Consider the following 18,559-nt stretch of genomic DNA (forward strand, 5'->3'; position numbering starts at 1 on the left):
ATAAATACCCTATGATATGTTTAGTGCCAAACACCTCTAAAAGAGTAATTGACTATCGGAACAATACACAAACATGAAGAAATTAGTATGACCTCACTCACTGCAGATCTGTTTCATAGGAATGGTAAGAAAGCTGCTCCCACTCTTCAGGTTCAAAGTTAAGTGATTTGTACTGGTCATGCAAATTATTAGCAGGGAAATAACAATGACTGTGACTATGGCACGACCAGTACACCATAGAATACAAAGATTTAAGGTCCACTATTGAAAGTTTGTCGGATTAAAGTAATCTGTTGGGAGGAATTAGATTGGCACTATTGATAACACAGGAGATATTTGGTCTTATGTCGGCAAGGTGCTGTCAGCTAATTTCTGCTATTCACAGATCCTAAATGTGCGTGACAGATTAGTAAGAACTTCTTGAATAGTTAAACATTAACAGAGGCTGTCAAAGGCGTGGAACGTTTGGAATGCGCGTACATTTGAAATTTCACATAACAGGAACTGTCTATTCGCTTCTAAAGGACAAGTCCACCCCAACAAAGAGTTGATTTGAATAAAAAGAGAAAAATCCAACAAGCATAACACTGAAAATTTCATCAAAATCGGATGTAATATAAGAAAGTTATGGCATTTTAAAGTTTTGCTCAATTTCACAAAACAGTTATATGCACATCCTGGTGGGTATGCAAATGAGGAGACTAATGACGTCATCCACTCACTATTTCTTTTGTATTTTATTATATGAAATATGGAATATTCTATTTTTCTCCTCATTGTCAAGTGAAACAACGATTAATTCCTCCCTGAACTTGTGGTATGAGCATTGTTTAATACTATATGATTCAGTCAAGTTGGTCCTTATTGTCAAATTAAACAAAAAATGAAATATTGTATAATTCAAACAATAAAAACAAAAGAAATAGTGAGGGACATCATCAACCGTCCATTTGCATGTTACTGAGTTGTGCATATCACTGTTTTGTGAAAAATAAGCACAACTTTAAAGTGTCATAACTTTCTTATTTTACATCCGATTTCGATTAAATTTTCAGCGTTTTGCTAGTTTTATTTTCTCTATTTATTCAAATTAACATTTTTCTGGGGGTGAACTTGACCTTTGAGTATGAATAAACACCCCATAAATGATGCGTACTCTTTACAACAAATTAATTACGCGCGATATAATAAAAGTAATTATGCGAAGATGCTATATTAATATTTGAATTATTTTTACCCTAAACTGGGCAATTCAATAACACGCCAGGTTGGATGAAGTGTTTTTACTGTGTAAAATGATTATTTCAGGAATTATCACACTTGATATAACACATACTTCGTATTCATGTGGTTTTCGGTTACATTGGGTGGTCATTAGATCTAATGATAATTGTTCGCGAATGGACTGTTGCGAAATGAAAATACGAGTGAATTACTAAAGAAATAATGGTAAAATATATCAAACTTACTCTGATAAAGTAGCTTGTCAAAAGTCCATGCACCGTTCTTCATCGTTCTTCCCGCATCCGGGTTTTTGCTTCGGCTTTCCGCCCAACGTTCCCTTGCCTTCAAAGGAACGGCCGCCATCAAAAGCCCTTTGATGCCACCGTTCTTTTGTTCGTCTTTCCTGCAAGTCTTAATTTCTGTCGAAAGGCCGAAGAATCTATTCTAAATAGCTCCCTCTACGACCAAAACAAATGTGTGCCTTCATCATGTTCATATTGACTGTCGGATCGAGAGTTCGGGTCACTGTTCTGAACTACTGTGGTTCGCATCTATAATGGAAGTTCGGGTGCATTCATAAAGCCACGGTAGCTTAATAAAAATCACGCAAATGTCATAAATCGTTACTGATCACACGAATTTGCTCCAATATCCATGAAAACCTCTTTTTTGTAATTGAAAGAGAGTCAATTCATGATGTTTTAGGTGGGAAAATAAGATTCCACATATTTTCGTTCCGTAGGCCAAAGCCATTCGTAGAATTCACGTCTACTTAGAATATTAATTATTACTCGCATCTCAAACAAGTGTCGAGAGCCCCCCCCCCAAAAAAAAAACAGAAGGAAATAGAATGATAATAAATATGACCGGAACAGCTTGACACTATTAGGCATAGAAGATCAAAGATTTACAAAGATTTATTAGAAACTGTTTTAAATAGTCTCTTAAAATTTTTGACGGGCAACCATTTCCCCAGGATAACATATTGTCTCTTAGTTTTCTTTATCTCCATGGAACATGAACTACATTGTAAAGAAGCGGGATCAAAAGGGATTGTGAAAGAGGAAAAAGAAAACTAAGAAGTCAAAGGGAGAGAAAACGAAGGGGAAATAGAGAGAAATAAGAAAATAATATTGGGATGGAAAAAGAGGAAGGGTGAAGAAAATGGAGGAAATACAGTTGAAAGAGTGGGAAAAAACTCGGAAATTTGAAAGGGGTTCTCCAGATAAGCGATTCCATGTCCCTCGACGTCAATGTCCGATTGTGTTAAAAACGACTGTCATCGATTAATATTAATCTTTTTTTGGTTGTTGTTTGACCAAATGCGTGCGCATCCCGATTTCTGCCTCTGCATCGAAATCAATATTCATGAGAAAGCAGAGTTGTGTTCTCGCAGAATTCGTGATCAGGTGGGGGGGGGGGGGGTTAAAAACATTTTTCCCCAAAATTCATGACTTGCGTTTTCGGAATGAGAGTACGCATGCGTGTGGACTGGATATTTACGAAATTGTCGTCTATTTTGAAAACTGTATGCCATGAATGAATCAGCATCCTCAAATTTCCGGTACCCTTCTATCACTGGGGGATTCAGGGGAGGGAGGGGGTCTGCCCCTTGCCCCCCCCCCCCATTATGAGAGGCACAATTAAAATTTGTAATGCAAAATGCAGCCAAAACAGAAAAGTGCCCCCCCCCCCTTGAAAGCGAACCTATTTTTTCCCCCTGTCATGGATCCGCCCCCACCTTTAGACATTATGTTGTATAGACCCAATTGTTGGTTGGATTTACATTTACATAGGGTCCCCCCCCCCAACCTATTGGCGGAGCAAAAAAAAGGGAAAGAAAGAAAAAGAGAGAAGAAAAAAGAAGGGGAAACATAAGAGGAGGAAGGCGAGTGAATAAGATGAGGCGAAGACTTAGAAAATAACTTTAATAATCATTACGCTAATGGGACAACCAATTCAAAGAAATAAACAAATATCAACCTTGGGCGGCCGATCGGGGAAAATATGGGTGAAAAAATCACCCTCCCCCTATTGGCGGAGGCTGGATCCACCCCTGATTTAGATTTACATTTTATTTACACTATCGATCCCCTCTCGGGGCATGAGAGTACAATATAATAACAACATATAACAGACTAAAGTATAACTTCATTTAATTGGTTTAACGTATTAAACGTAATGTTCGGGATTAAAGATAAATACCAACTGTGGTAACGATCACAAAATCAGTTCGATCAGAATCCAATGAATTTTACCAACGAAGTGTTTGTTTGTATAAATGAAAAATATTTGCCAAATAGCCCTGTGAAAGAAAATCGTAAAAGTGCTGAGAAATGAGCGATATAAGCACAGAATTCCATCAAATGTCAGATATTTTTAGGCAATATTATGATAAACTGTACCACGTATGCTTTTATGTTTTAGTGATCATCAGAATTATCGATATTGAGCGGCGATTTCATTATTCTACAAAGATAAGTGTATTTTAATGTACTAGATCTAGATTTATGATGAATATTTCGTATCGAAATCGTCATGTAATCATATTTAAAATTGCTCCTGATACCTTGTGCTGTACATGGTCTGTAACCTCCCATAGTTATCGATATCGTCATCACCGCTGTTACTATCGCAATCATCTTCATTTGTCTATTATAAGTATTATCTTCGTTAACATTTCTATTATTTCATTATAATTTTATCTTCATGAATCGATGGGGTGGGAGGAGGAGAAGACTGAGAATTACCAAGGAGAAGCAGACGTACATGTAGAATGGGGGAGCAGTAAAAAGGGATGAGAATAATAATGAGAGATGAGGAAGAATATGGAGAGGAAAAACAAAGATAGAGAAAAAAAGGGAGATGCAAGAGAAAAAAGAATAAGAACGAAGGAAAAGCAGCAGGAGACTTATAAGAAGGGCAGGTGGGCAGAAGAACAAGAAGAGAGACGTAGAAAAATGGGAGGAATGAAAGGAAAGAAGCAGCAGAAAAGAATAAGGTGGAGAAAACAGAATAATGAAAGACGACTAAGGATATGAAGAAGAAAAAAAGATAGAGAAAAGGAGGAGTAAGAAGAGTAGATGAAGAAGGGGGCGAAGGATGAGCACAAGAAGAATAATAAGGTGGAAAAGAAGAATAACGACGGAGAAACAGAAGAAATAGAAGAGGGGGTGAGTTTGTTCTAAAGTAAAATCAATGTGAGTAGAATTAAATTAATGTTTTTATCTATATTGCAGTGATTACATCATTACAATACTAGGATGCCATTATGTTCAATAATTTAAGCTTGGCAAATTCTGTACTTCACGGGTGAAGATATGGGGCCGTAAGCTGCAGGGAGATATGTAGAGTGATATATTAGCATTAGATCATTACTCTAAAATAGATGGAATATGATTATTTATTTATAACTAATATTAGTTAGTACACTTACTGACCTAAACTAAAGCAAAAGCAAATAGGGCCATGATATAAGCTTCTCCATCAAGAGAATTGAACATTATTGACCTTTCAGGATTGCTTGCCATTGCTACTCATCGAACTGTTCTTAGTCATTGCCCAGGCCTATGATCATGAAAGAGCAAGATCACTCGCCCGTATAGTAGAGAATCATTGACAATAGCATGCTCAGCTGGTTCGCCAAAGAAAACAATGGGAGAGCTAGACGCTCACAGTCTTTAATTCCTCATATCCGCTGTCGTGATTATTGTAGTAATTTCAATAGATAAACCTACTTCAAAAGACCGTTGGCCCGCCCGATGGGGAATCTTTTGTAATAATGTAGTGTTTTAAAGTACGTGTATGCAGTAACTACCATCCCGACTTCTGTTGTGCTATTTAAAAGATTTCTTTCACCATCATCGATGAGCGATTAGCGTGTAAAATCGCATAAATTATCTCACATAACGGATCTAATGTTCATGATTACCAACATCACCACAATCATTACCATTATCTTTCATATTTTTTTAATGATATAAACTATAAAATTGATACTGGAGAACGATTGGAAATAGATAATGAATGAATGAATGATGATGATAACAGTGATGATGATGGTGATAATTAGAACTTTGAAGTGATATTAATGGACATGATAATAAGAATAATAATATCAGTGATAATGTTGATGATTAAACATTAACAAGCGAAGATGATTGGTATATTTGCGGCAATGAACCATGTATAACTTGAGAAGCGTTTTCCTTTATCATGTTTGTTATAAAAGGGTTTCCATATCATGATCCTGCAAGACATAGATTATATGTAGATTAAAAAGAAAGAGAATGGATAGCAATCTAATTATGGAAAAGATTTAGCAGGATGTCAAGTCCGATGCAGTATAAAAATGATTGCATATCGAGGTCGATGCGATTTTTTTAATATCAACGATATCATCCCCCAGAGTCTATCAAGTTATGAGTTTATGTGCATTTTTAGCAAAATTGACATTTGTAATACGAGATTATTCTAATTTTAGAGTGCTGTAACATCCAAACTGCGTGGCATTCCTGCTGCGTACGTTTTAAATTCATCGGATATTTCGATTTCTGGATGCATGTTATATCAGTTAAAGCGGTGTACGCCTGAATCATATTGATTGTCATTTGTATATATTAACTTTATGATAACGTTGATATACAAAAACAGAATTCATCAGGTTCTTTATCATTACACCAATGATATGAACTTATGCACATATAGGCCTACGTCTTTTGCTTGATAGAACACTGACACCCCCTCCCCTCCATTAGAGCGAGAACAATATTGTGCCCTTTCATTAATATTGATTTCGATAAGGAGATCGGGAACCGCAAGCCATTAATAGGAATTTACATTATTTGTATACCACTTACAAGTGAAGCACAAAATATGTATCTAAACGCTACGGAACAAATAGAAAGAAAGAATGAATTTCACCAAAAATTAAAGTAGTTGCACAGTTCACATTAGGCTGAAAACGATAGGGGGCTTCCAATGCGGCGGGAAAGGCTATTTACCCCCCCCCCAAAAAAAAAAAAAAGTTTTAACATGGATTTGAATTTCTCTCTTGAATCTGCTTGTTTAATACTTTCTGTTAGATTGTTCCTGAGTTGGATCTAGGGGGGGGGGGGCAAGGGGCCCGCCCCTCCCTCCTCCCTCTATTGGCGGAGCAAAAACAAAACGGGGAAAGAAAGACAAAAAGAGGAAAAGAGTGGAGAAAAAAACATAGGAAGAGGAAAACGATTGAATAAATAAGATGAGGGGAAAACAATTAAAAAAAAATTATGTCATGTCATTATATAAAATTTTCGCTCCTACTTCACGCTTGCATTGCCTTTTAGGTGATTTACACATATGGAACTCAAAATATCAAATTTTGAAGTCAATATACATAACATATTTCAAATCGGAAGTCGAACTTCATTTTTTAAAAAGTGTTCTGTAAAACTTTATTTTTTTATTGTCTGAATATCAACATTTTCTGCTTCCGCTGCGCGCTCACAAAATTTGATTTGTCAGGTACCTATTATTTTCCTGTATTCCATTTTAGTTATCAGAATATCCCTATTCATGTCAGATTGTAAAAAAATATTAGCTAGTGCTGCACGCTCGCATATTGATTGGTGAGTTATGAAAATTTCAATATTAATTATATTACAAACTAATTAAAATCTCCATTTTATGACAGTTTATCAACAATTTTCGGCTGGCGATTTGCGCGCACATTGATTGTTGAAAATATATCAACTCAGGCATCTTATTCATAATTACAAAAGTGCTTTAAATATATATTGACAGATTTCGCACTCTGATTAGGTTTATTAGATTAATGAATTAATTTATTGATAAATTGTCCCTTTTTCAGAATGGAATATCAAAAAGTTTCATCTCGCGATTAGATAAGAAGAGAAATAGGAAGACAGTCATAATTTTCACATGATGGAATATTGTTCTTAGAATTTCCCGGCCCTATGTCAATACTCAAAGTAATAATAATGAATCATATATGTTCCTTTTTAAATGTGATCCATATCCACTCACAATTCTACAAATCTCAAATTTTCCTCGCGCTCGCTTCGCTTGCTTAGTTATGTATTTACCTTTTTCATGATTACAAAGATTGCTTAGAACTTCTATTCTTCAGGAAGAAAAGTAAATATTTTCAGCTCACGCTTCGCGCTCGCATTATTTGATTGTTGAAATATGTAACGTTTTCATTTACAAATAATTAAAAGCAGCCGTTAACAGATTCTTTTTTTATCAGAACGATCAATGCGTACTAAATTCATTCATCTCGTTTAGGATCACAAGCATTGACAGAATGCTATTTTAGGACAAAATACATGAAATAAAAATTTATAAATTAGCGCGCTTCATGCTCGCACTATTTAGATTAGGCTTGTGAGATTATTTTACAAATATTTTTAAATTTGATTTAAAAGAATAAAGCTTAAAAGTGACACTATTTGGTTTACATATTATGAAGCGCCTTTCTCATATTCCAATTTTACCTAAAACGTAAGTATTTTATTTTCAACGAAATCTATGAAAAGGGTGCAGTTAGGCTTTCATTTTGATTCCAAATAGTCTCATAATTGGGATTAGTTGCAAACACGGTTTTCGAATAGAAGGCACATCGGGGAACATCAAAGTATCAAGACAGTCACCCGCGCTGACAAAGTGATAATCTCCCCTTGACATACCCCTACCAATCTTTCTATTGAAATCCGCAACCCGTCAGACCACCTCTATGTTCAAGAATATACGTTAATCTCCCCAATCAAGAATGGGGTAATTTAAAACTACCTTGTCAATGGGGTAAGCCGTTAAATACAGCTTGCAATGCGCTGGCACATGTCATTTTCAATGTCCGGCTTTCGGGGAATTAAAATGAGCATCAAAATGGGTAGTTTTCTTGTTCTCGTTTTGTCCCCATACTAGAACCTTGATTTTGTTTCTTTTCGTAATGTGCATTTTGATATGGTTTCCATTATATTTCTTAACATTTCGGCATTTAATGTAGTTTAATGCTTGCCTTCATAAAGAGCAATATTACATAAAACTTATTTGGCGAAGCAGATAACGTTCGACTGATATTTTATCAACACATTTTTGATTAACCATGTAACTTCCCTCTTTATAGGTCTACTCTTAATGTGAACATTTGAGTTATATTTCTTGCCTACCATCTCTCTGTTTACCAGGCTAAAGTGAAGGTCCTCATTTGTGTATGAACGACATGTTCTCATTAAAATACATGTTGTGAGTTTCAAATAAAGGGGGCACACTTGTGTAAAAATAGCTTATTACATTAGCAAAATTGATAATGGCTCTCAAAGGGGGGGGGGAGGGGCACACGGGCCGGATGATCTCCCCCCCCCGGGATTCACTACATAACTGTACCCTCCATGTGCAGAATATAGACCCACTACTTCTTTTAGTAGAGGTCACAAAATAGACCGCAATACTTTTGAGAGCCCAACTATTGTTCAAAATAAATACGGCGCTTATTGGATTGTATTGTGTTACTCCGGCAGGATCCGCACCAGCATGCACTCCATTCTTGTTGATCTCGTATGCTAAATACCTCGGTCACATTTGTTTTACGGCTAGTCGAAAACAGTCATTTTAACAGTTTTTGGACCTGCTAAATATAGGTTTTAATAAAATGAATAAAACGGCTGTTTTCGACTCGCTGTATGGCCGCCGTAGAGCAAATGTTACCGAGGTATTACCATTTTCTGTACGTTAATTTATTTTTGGTGCATATTTAAATATGCAAGCTATGCAGAATGCAGCTATACGATTAACAGGTGAAGTACAAAGTTGGAAGGGAAAGTAGGCCAAAGAGGCTTTCGTATTACTAACTTTACGTCGGTAAATTATGTTTACCTTAGACACTGGGAATCTATTTTGCAATAATTTGACATACACACATTGCAGATTAATTTAAATATTTGATAGGAAGAAGAAATCAACGGCAATATACACGCATTGTTCAAGTCAAAACGTGAAGGTTAAAAAAAGAATAGGTATAGAAAAGTTTTAGAAAAATTCAAAGGAAGAAATTAAGTTGGATGAAAAAAGAAGCCATCAGAATTAAGTTGACAAAATTGAATATTATAAGTAGAACAGGAAAATTGAAAGAAATAATTAAGTCCCCTCCCCCAGCGGACTGGGTTGAAGGGGTGGGGTCACCATGCATAAAATCATGGTACTTGTGGAGGCCTCAGCCCCAGACCCCTTTCGGTTATGTGGCTCCAGGATGGTAATCAAGAACACTAGGTCACGGAGCACTCTAGATCACAGGTGAAATTTATATAAGAGAATAAAGACGGATCCAAGGAAAAAAGTACAGATTTTCCTCTCCAATATCATGTCGGAGTCACTTAAATGTGTTAATTTGCATTTTGATTCACGCGATATTTTCCATCGGTCATTAAAGTGTAGAATGGGATTAATAGAAGACGCTATAATTCCTTTATAAACACTCGACTCTATTCATGGTCAAGACTACCTCAACTTTGATAATTTCAATATTCATTTTTAAGTGCTTTTGATTTCGTTCGAAGGTAAAGATGTTTGTAATGGTCTTAAAAAGTAACGAAAGTACTTTTTGTTCTGAATTTCGGGCAATGAAACTCAAGAATTGTGCATTTAAGCTACAATGACCGATATGACAGCTTGAGCATCCAATTTATTTTTTAAAGTTCAAATAAATGATATTTTATTCGTTTGTTTTGCACGGCATCTGTATTATGTGTGAATATATAAGTTTCTAGAATTCAAATGTTTAAACAAATGCAGTGGCGTATCTAGGATTTTCCACAAGGGGGGGGGGGGGCAAAATCGCCAAAAAAAGAGTCCTCAAAAAAGGACATTTCACAGCAAAAACAAATTGACAAGAGGGCTAAATTAAACATAGACCTATGTTAAGCTCAAATTTGAATTTCAACGCTGCCCTTAGTTTTCAGCCTTTTTTCCACCAAAAAACGTTTGCATTTTATGTTTTTAGTGTTTTTTTTTTCACAGTAGCGTTTCAGTGTATTGCTTTAAACGCCATCATTTTTGGACCAAGGTATGATTTATATTGCATCTTTTGCGTGGGGTTTTGCATTTCGTTTACAAAGATGTTAAGGTCAATTCCATATCTTTCCTTTTCACCCGACAACTGAATGCTGACTGTGCGGGCTCAGTGTGATGAAAAAAAATCTTACCCTCGCCTGAACACTTACTTTCAGAAATTCAATTTCTTAACGGTATGTTCTTCAAAATAAAACAACATGCTCGTGCTAAAGGTCTAAAGCTTAATTGTTCTATTAAAGAAATGAAATCTAAATCTTATTGAATTTTGTCATATACTGAAACCCGAAACGAAAAATTATCAAAAAAATGTGAAAGCGTAACTTTTGAAAATATACACCCCACTGAACTACGCACACCGATACAAGGACACAACGATATCCAGATCAGTGACCAGAGATCGCTCGTTTAATAGTTTGCCTAAGACGTCGATATTGTGGACATAGAGGGCGCTCATGCAAAAACATCTAATCGGAGAGCCAACCGGGGGGTGTCAAAAGAAAAGATAAAAGCGCACGCTTCCGTTTTCGCTGCAAAAGGGAACGCTGTCGTCTTAAATGGCAAGAGCACTGACCCGTAGGAAAGAAAAATGGACAATGGCACGCTGAGCGGGTTCGCCGCAGAATATAAAGGTAAAAACGCACGCACACCTTTGACAAGCCGCCTAAAGCAGTGAAATAAAACAAAAACATGGGTATTATATAATGTAATATGCTATAAATAGCGATTTTATAAGATGATTACAACGACTTATCTATTACAGTGGACAAATACAAACCTTTGTTGATGACGCAGGGGGACAAAGCGGGCGACAATGATTATATCAACGCATCTTTCTTTGATGTAAGTTAATTTTATCATTATAGTGTCGGTTGCCATCTCATTTTATTGGTACAATAACAGCGGCAACAACAAATAAATCCTGGTAAAAGTATGAAAGTACAGTAATATTACAATGCATTTGCTGCAATAAACATTGAATATATTTCTAATAATAATTCGAGTTCATATTATAAACTCAATATGATAACATTTGGTGAAATATTCAAATAAAGCCCCCCCCACATTAAGCGGTAGACTCCCTCCATATCTTCTTGTTTTCGCATGTTACAAAGCTTAGATAGGGCAGCAGTATCATTTTTTTCATTGGGAATTCTAGTTAAGACGCTAAGTATCATTCGATAATTCATGACTTAGATGGAGACTTTCGTTGCCCTTTCATTGTTGCCGAATGCTAAATTGTCTGACTCTGAATCCTAACAAATTTGTTATCGAAACCAATCCTAAAAATTGATTATCGAAATCTCGTGTAGATGTAAAACATTTGAATTTAAATCCCGTTACAGACTGTGTTCCGAATAATATATTTGATAGCACTTTGTTACTAAAATGTTGTATGACAAGATTTTTTTTGCTATTTCAACCTTTTGCAGAATTTGCCACGGAATCATAGCTAAGATTGCGATATATGGTAAAAGTTATACAATTTCGATCTATTTTTGAAAATTTTAATTTCTTTTTAGGTTGAGGGTCGAAAGAACGCCCACGTGTGTACGCAGTGCCCCCTCGAGTCTACCGTAGGAGATTTCTGGCGCCTTGTATGGGATTACGAAATAAACACGATCGTTCACCTCAACCAAATGGACTCGGTAATACTAATTACGTCTTCTCCCAATCTTTTGTAGATTATTTATCAACGATTGGCCATTTTATTCCCAGTTTTCTTTCATATAAACACATTAACTGTTCATAAAATTTCTTATGTACTTTGTCGTGTGGAAGTCGTCGGTGACTTTATTTCAATCTCAAACAACATAAAGTTGATAATATGTAATCAGGGAAATATTAATGCTAAATTTATGATTATTAACTAGAAAGAGAATCTGGAGTAGAGTTGTTCATGATATCACGTTTTAGACCTATTTCGGGTCACTTGACCTGCACATACAATTGCTGGGCCTTGGCTGTGATATCGATCAAAAGAGTTTTTTTTTTGTTCGATAATTATATTTTAGCGCATAGTGATATTCATGAACGCATGCACGCAATCCTACCATTTATTCAGATGTCAGACTTTAGGGTCCGACCCCAATTTTGAGCATCTAAATTAAAACAATGTTTGTTAGATCGCACATTTCGTTTATTCAAATTACATTTTTTTGTTGATTTATATTTCCGAAGTAAGACGAAAATAATGTCATATTTATTCATCCCATAGTACTCTGTATACACCACTTATGGCAGTGGCATTATTCCGCAGAGTCCCAACCGGTTTTTTTTATTGTTCGTAGCATGCTAATAATATGTTAAGCCTGTATGTTAATTATTAACTTAGTGATCATTTTGAAGAAATAACAAATGATGAATAATATTTTTTTTGTTGGTTCTAGACATGCACGCAGTACTGGCCGGATAGCAATAGAGTCGAATCCGGTTCGTTTACGATCGAGTTACTCTCGGATAGAAAGCTATCACAAACCATGGTTGAACGGGTCCTCCAAATTACCTCGTCCAAGAAAAAGGTAACAATAATAATGATAACAATAATGATGATAATAATAATGATAACAATATATAATAATGATAGTCAGTTCGTTTATAGGCCATCACGAACCACATTCAATGTCTCAACTCGCTGCCGAAGGGAATGTTGGATATTGTTACCCTAGTTTTATTAATAAACGTTAAGTTCTTATTTGATATCAACAGCAAGACAAGGTCAATTGTTCATATAGATATACATTTATTCCCCCCATGCTGATTACATTAGCAGTAATGGTATTACCGGTAATAGCACATGTCAAAAGAAATGAAAAAAAAAACTCAAATATTTCTCTGTATGAAGAAATGTCACATTTTTGGAAAAATTGCCCTTCTTTAAGAACTGCACTATAGATGCATTATATTTGAACGGCATGAAGCATTTCTTTTTTTTTCTTCATTATAGGGAAAACATAAGATAACACAGTTTCAATATCTGGGATGGCCAAATCATTCACTGGTTCCGAGCTCCAAGATGGACTTCTTTGATCTTCTTATGGAAGCTGAGAATAACAATGCTTCTGAGAAGAAGTTCCTCATCGTTTGTATGTACGTAACATATACGAATTATTAAATTTATTTATCAACCACAGTCATAGAAAATTCACCAAGATAATTTTTATATAATTTTTTTTTATAGATATCAGAAGAGAGTAAACAATATTTGCTGTGATAGAAAAGACTCCGACGTTGTGCTCGTCAACACACACACTCCTAATAGATCCTAACACACACCCTTACACATGTATGCATACTCCCGTCCACCTTCTCACTCAACACACACACACACGCACGCCCCCACCCACTCTCATCACACTCCACACATTCGCCTACCTACTTGTTGCCGAATAGGTACGGTAAAAACGATAGAACAACGCACTCTGCAGAACTCCAAGTGGTTTTACCCGCAAACACTCCACTATCAACCATGTAGGAATATTTGTGTTTGTATAACAATCTACATGCAACCGGGGACATTCGGGATATATTCAAAATTTTCAGTAGCCATTTTGTAAAGCAGTTCATCGCCATCTCAGTTCGATTCGTAGCCATTTGCGAGGATTCAAATGGGGACGTCCCCGTTTTCAGAAACAGCCCCGATGCGCCAGATCAAGAAATATGATATAAGTGTCAAGTGTCAATGATAGCCCACGAAAGCCGAGATGGCTTATTTTAAATGGGGTCCTGTTTCACAACTCCCCGCAGTTTTTAGGTGATTACACGTTCTTACACACACCACATCCTCCTACATTATTTCGCTGTCTCACTTCATTTGTCACTTTTCTTGGTTGTTTTTTGCTTTTTAGGGATGGGGTTGGGGCTTCACCGACTTTCCTCGCCGCCCTTGCCGCTATCGACAAAGTAAGGGAAGACAAGGTGGTAGATGTTTTCAGCGCAGTCAAACGTCTTCGCAAGTCTAGACCGGGAGTTGTTGACAAATTGGTAAGCACAGATTTCCATATTCTCTTGATTACTGTTGAAGGTTAGATGCCAAAATTAAGGTAAACAACCAGTCAGTATTGTTGCAGTCTACGTGCCAACCCCTAAAAAGCATCGTCATATAAGTTTATAATAAATTTTCAAAAAAAAGTTTTAATATGCCCAAATTCTGGGGTAGCGCCAGTGTATTTTTATTATTTTCACGCAGTGTGGGCCGGGGGGGGGGTGTAGTTAGTGAAAATTGGAGAATTAATGTTGTGTTAAAAAAAGTTAGTACAAGTATTTTATACCCTCCTTTCCTCTTTTTCTTTTGTGTTTCTCATCCGTCGCTTTACTTTTTACCATTCGAAATATCACAGGGTCAGCAGTCGCCCCATCTTTTTACTTCATTTCAAAGAAATATATTTCTATCAAAATTAAATACAAGACTACCAATTTCGTAAATCTACTCAAATATGATATAGGAACATGACTAAGTCAGCTGTAAATATGCAGTAGTACCTAACAATCTTGAAGCTGTTCAGAAAATTGCTCATTGCATGGTTTGGTCCCAATGCCCTAGCAATTCCCTGTGCCACCGGCCTTGTGGAAGGTGCCGTATATACACGCATAAGCAAATTCTGCATGTCTTGGCATTTACTTTTCCATCTCACATTTGTATGACGGTATTTAAGAATGAAAAGCAATGTCACATTATATGTAACTGGTGTGTTGGCTCAGTTGGTAGAGCGTCCGTCTCACAACCGGGCGGTCGAGGTTCGAACCCCGGCCGCGTCAGACCAAAAGACGTTAAAAGATGGGAGTTGCTGCTACCCTGTCTGGCGTTCAACTATTACAAGGGATAGAGCCTTGTCGATCGGGCGCTGCACAGCGGCTCCCGGGCCCACGATCAATTGGGCAATGCACATTTTCAGAGTATTTCATGTCATCTCTATTTCGAACAGTAAATTATGGATTTTCATTTTCATTGTATATTCAGAGTCAAGCCTCATACTATTTGATCCCCTAGATTTTGTCCCTGATAGACAACAGAAGGAGAGAGAAGGGGGGAGAGGGAGGAAAAACATACTATGCCGGGTACTTATTATGAGAAAGGATGTCTAGATTATCCAAATAATTGATATAGGTTCTAGCAAAAACATGAAAATTTGATGATACAAATCATGCTTTTTTATTCTGATTAATTTCTTTTTCAAATGAATTTGTTCATTCTTTGCAGGAACGGTATGAGTTTTGCTACGATGTATTAGCAGCTTATCAGGATTCTGTGCAGACCTACGCCAACTACATGTGAGAAACAGACACAAGTGACTCCTCAAAGTGTGCTTCAAACTTGTCAGACTTTTTTTTCTTTCACGCCAGAATTACAAATAAAATAGATCCAACGTGACCGATCGGATGTGACCTGAAAAACTCCAGTTTTTTTCTTTGACATGAAAAAGGCTATTAAGTTTCTTTTTGGGGGCACATGCAGGCCTTTTTTATGAATTTAATATTCGAGGAAGACCTCCCGGCTCATACGATAATATTAGGAAATAATAAATCCAATTTAATTGTACTTCTTTATTTGTACATTAATAATATGATTATGTCCTTTTTATAACATGAATAAAAGGAAAAATAGAGTAAAAGAAACGAGTTATTTATCGACATTTTAATACATATTTTTGTTTTATGATACATTTTATATAATGCCAGTACACCGTAGAATCTTGTTTAATATTTTAAGCAACACATTTTCTGCACGTCAACCTAGGAACTATTTTTTTGAACTTTCAAACACACGTTTTTTTCGTACAGTGTATAGGAAGAAGAAACAAAAAATCACAATCTCGGTCTTTCTGTCCAATATTCTTTTTTTTCTCTAAACAGTTACCCCGCCTTACAGCTATGTATGTCTGCAATTATCTCGTTGTGTATGATTGTCTCAATCTCCACCTCCTCTCTGTCCCTTCGTATTTTTGTCATTAATTAAAAAAAATCTTTTTATCCGTCCTTTGACCTGCTAATATTAAAATTGGCAAGATGAGCACCAACAATTTCTTGACAAACTCGTAATCCGCCAAATTATTTTGAACTTGGACATGTTGGCGGAATGTATTTTACAAATGTCCGATGTTGTTTGTTACCGCTGACTCTTCGGATAATGGGAACTATTTGTCAGTGTTTGGTCTTTTTCGTCAGTACCATATTTTTCTATTGCACTAATTAAGTGTCGGGCAGCAATATACCATGTTGCGTTTGCGGAAATTATGCATTTTTCATATAAATTTGTATTTTGTTTATTTAATTGTTATTCCTCCATTGATTATTTCATATTTAGTATATTATATTGCAGGTTATATTGCCGAAAAAAGAGAACTTGTGCAAATTCAACACTCAACATACACTTTTAATGTTGGGCTACTGTCCACACAACAATTGGTTAAAAAATATTGACCTCTCTTGGTAGTTTTTAACCAATACTGTGTTGTTTTCACCCAAAGCGCGCAATATTGGTTTGAAAATACCCAACAGTATGTTGCCCAAAATAAAGAGTGTAGGAAATCCTAATTTTAGTCATATTTCATAGATGCTTCCCCTCCATGATATTGTATACGAATGAAAAATGTAAAAGCCATTTTCTTAATAGTTTAATACCCAGATCATTCGGGTTCATGGCAAAATCTGAGTCACCAAAAACGTATTCATTACACTATTTTTATTTGAAAATCTAAATCTTTGTATGGTGGTTCATCAGAAGGCAATGCATATCGTATGTTGCTTGAGGTATAACTCAGTAGGCATAATGGGTAGTTTCTTTTCTCCTACAAAAATGATTATACCCTATATTGTTTTGGTTAAGAAGAAAAGTGTGATGGGTAATACGACACCATATTCTGAATAAGTTTATTCACTGTCGTCTTTACCATGAAACATACTTTGCCTAATGAATGTTATTAATCTGTATATTCCCCTTTTATATACATCTTTATGAGACTGTGTATTTATATATGTCATGTTTGTAGTACTAAGTCTTGCAGTATTTCATTTTTATCAAAACAGTACTGCAGTTGACTGTGCCTACAATTTTATAATTTTACAAACAGAGCTGATATAACATGTATAAAATCTAAAGTTTGATTTTGATTTTAAAACATTCCATATCTCATGTCATGTGTATTCTATTATAACTCTGTTGAATATGTTATAAGACTCATTAAACAGCGGTATCTAAGGAATTAATTAATTATTGTTTCCATAATTATTTTCATTTTGAATCAATATTCATTATACTGGTATTCACCAGTAAATATTGAAATAAAACTCCGAAAGTTTTGTCTATTTAAACGACGTTTTATTTAGCATTTACGGCGCTATGACTTTGTTTTTATTATGTTAAAAATAAACATAATCAAATATACGTCAGTCTTTGCTTTTCGACTTTTATGGGGTTTTTTTTACAGATGGACAACATCGGCTACACTAGTATTATTAAACTTAAGACTAATTATCCAAATCATTATACATACGGTTCATGTATAAATTGAAAGCCCCATATAAAGATATAAATCTACATATTTATATCTTTCAATAAAAACGAAATGATTTGGTGGAAAAACAGAAAACTAGGCATGATGAGTTTATAGAAATGCGTCCCTAATGCATCTATTGAGAAATCCATAACTTTGATAGATGAAACACCTTTATGTTGTATAACCTCCAAATCACAACTATTTCACGGACACCGGCATTCATAATGGACCTACTGCATCATAGCCAGGCAGCATATGTAATTTACTTCCACAAATGTCACTTTACAAAATGCAAAAGGGTCCCAATGGTAAGCTCAGAACAGCACATGCACCAGAAATGTGTAGTCCTTCTTGGCTCCAGAGATCGAGCATCTTATTCGCAAGATAATCCAAATGACATGTTAGGCAACTTTCTTAGGAGCTGGGAGCACTGATCAATCGATGTGTTTATTCTGCTAACATAGTATTATACTTATATCCCAATATATTACAATAATTTCTGTTAATTTGAATATTCTGTAAACTTCTAATCGCTTTTAGACGTGTATTTTGGCTTCCATTGAAAGTTTGTTGACCTTTGGACATTTCCCTGACCTTGTCTTGACCCTTTATATCTTCTGGATAAAGACCTATGACGATGGACTTATCAAAATCGAAAATAAAGGAGTACGCACATGCATAAAAACACGGAAAAAATGAGGTGTAATTTGCAATTTAACGAAAGTTCGTTGACCTTTGACATTTCCGGTCATAACTTTTAAAGATAAATT

The 18,559-nt window shown here is 35.7% G+C and overlaps 1 protein-coding gene across 2 annotated transcripts in view; it reads left to right on the top strand.

The window, feature by feature from the left end:
* Positions 1-18,559, top strand: part of LOC121423731 (receptor-type tyrosine-protein phosphatase kappa-like) — a 79,810-nt gene extending 61,251 nt beyond the window's left edge. Inside the window, exons 32-37 of one of the 2 annotated variants that reach the window (XM_041619189.1) lie at positions 11,057-11,136; positions 11,817-11,942; positions 12,684-12,815; positions 13,241-13,383; positions 14,142-14,277; positions 15,494-18,559. In XM_041619189.1, coding sequence (XP_041475123.1) covers positions 11,057-11,136; positions 11,817-11,942; positions 12,684-12,815; positions 13,241-13,383; positions 14,142-14,277; positions 15,494-15,568 — 692 coding nt within the window. In that variant the 3' untranslated portion in view covers positions 15,569-18,559. The remainder of the gene's footprint in view (positions 1-11,056; positions 11,137-11,816; positions 11,943-12,683; positions 12,816-13,240; positions 13,384-14,141; positions 14,278-15,493) is intronic. The other variant, XM_041619188.1, reaches the window with a different exon arrangement.

The sequence above is a fragment of the Lytechinus variegatus genome, chromosome 11 (genome assembly GCF_018143015.1).
Source record: "Lytechinus variegatus isolate NC3 chromosome 11, Lvar_3.0, whole genome shotgun sequence".
NCBI classification, from domain to species: domain Eukaryota; kingdom Metazoa; phylum Echinodermata; class Echinoidea; order Temnopleuroida; family Toxopneustidae; genus Lytechinus; species Lytechinus variegatus.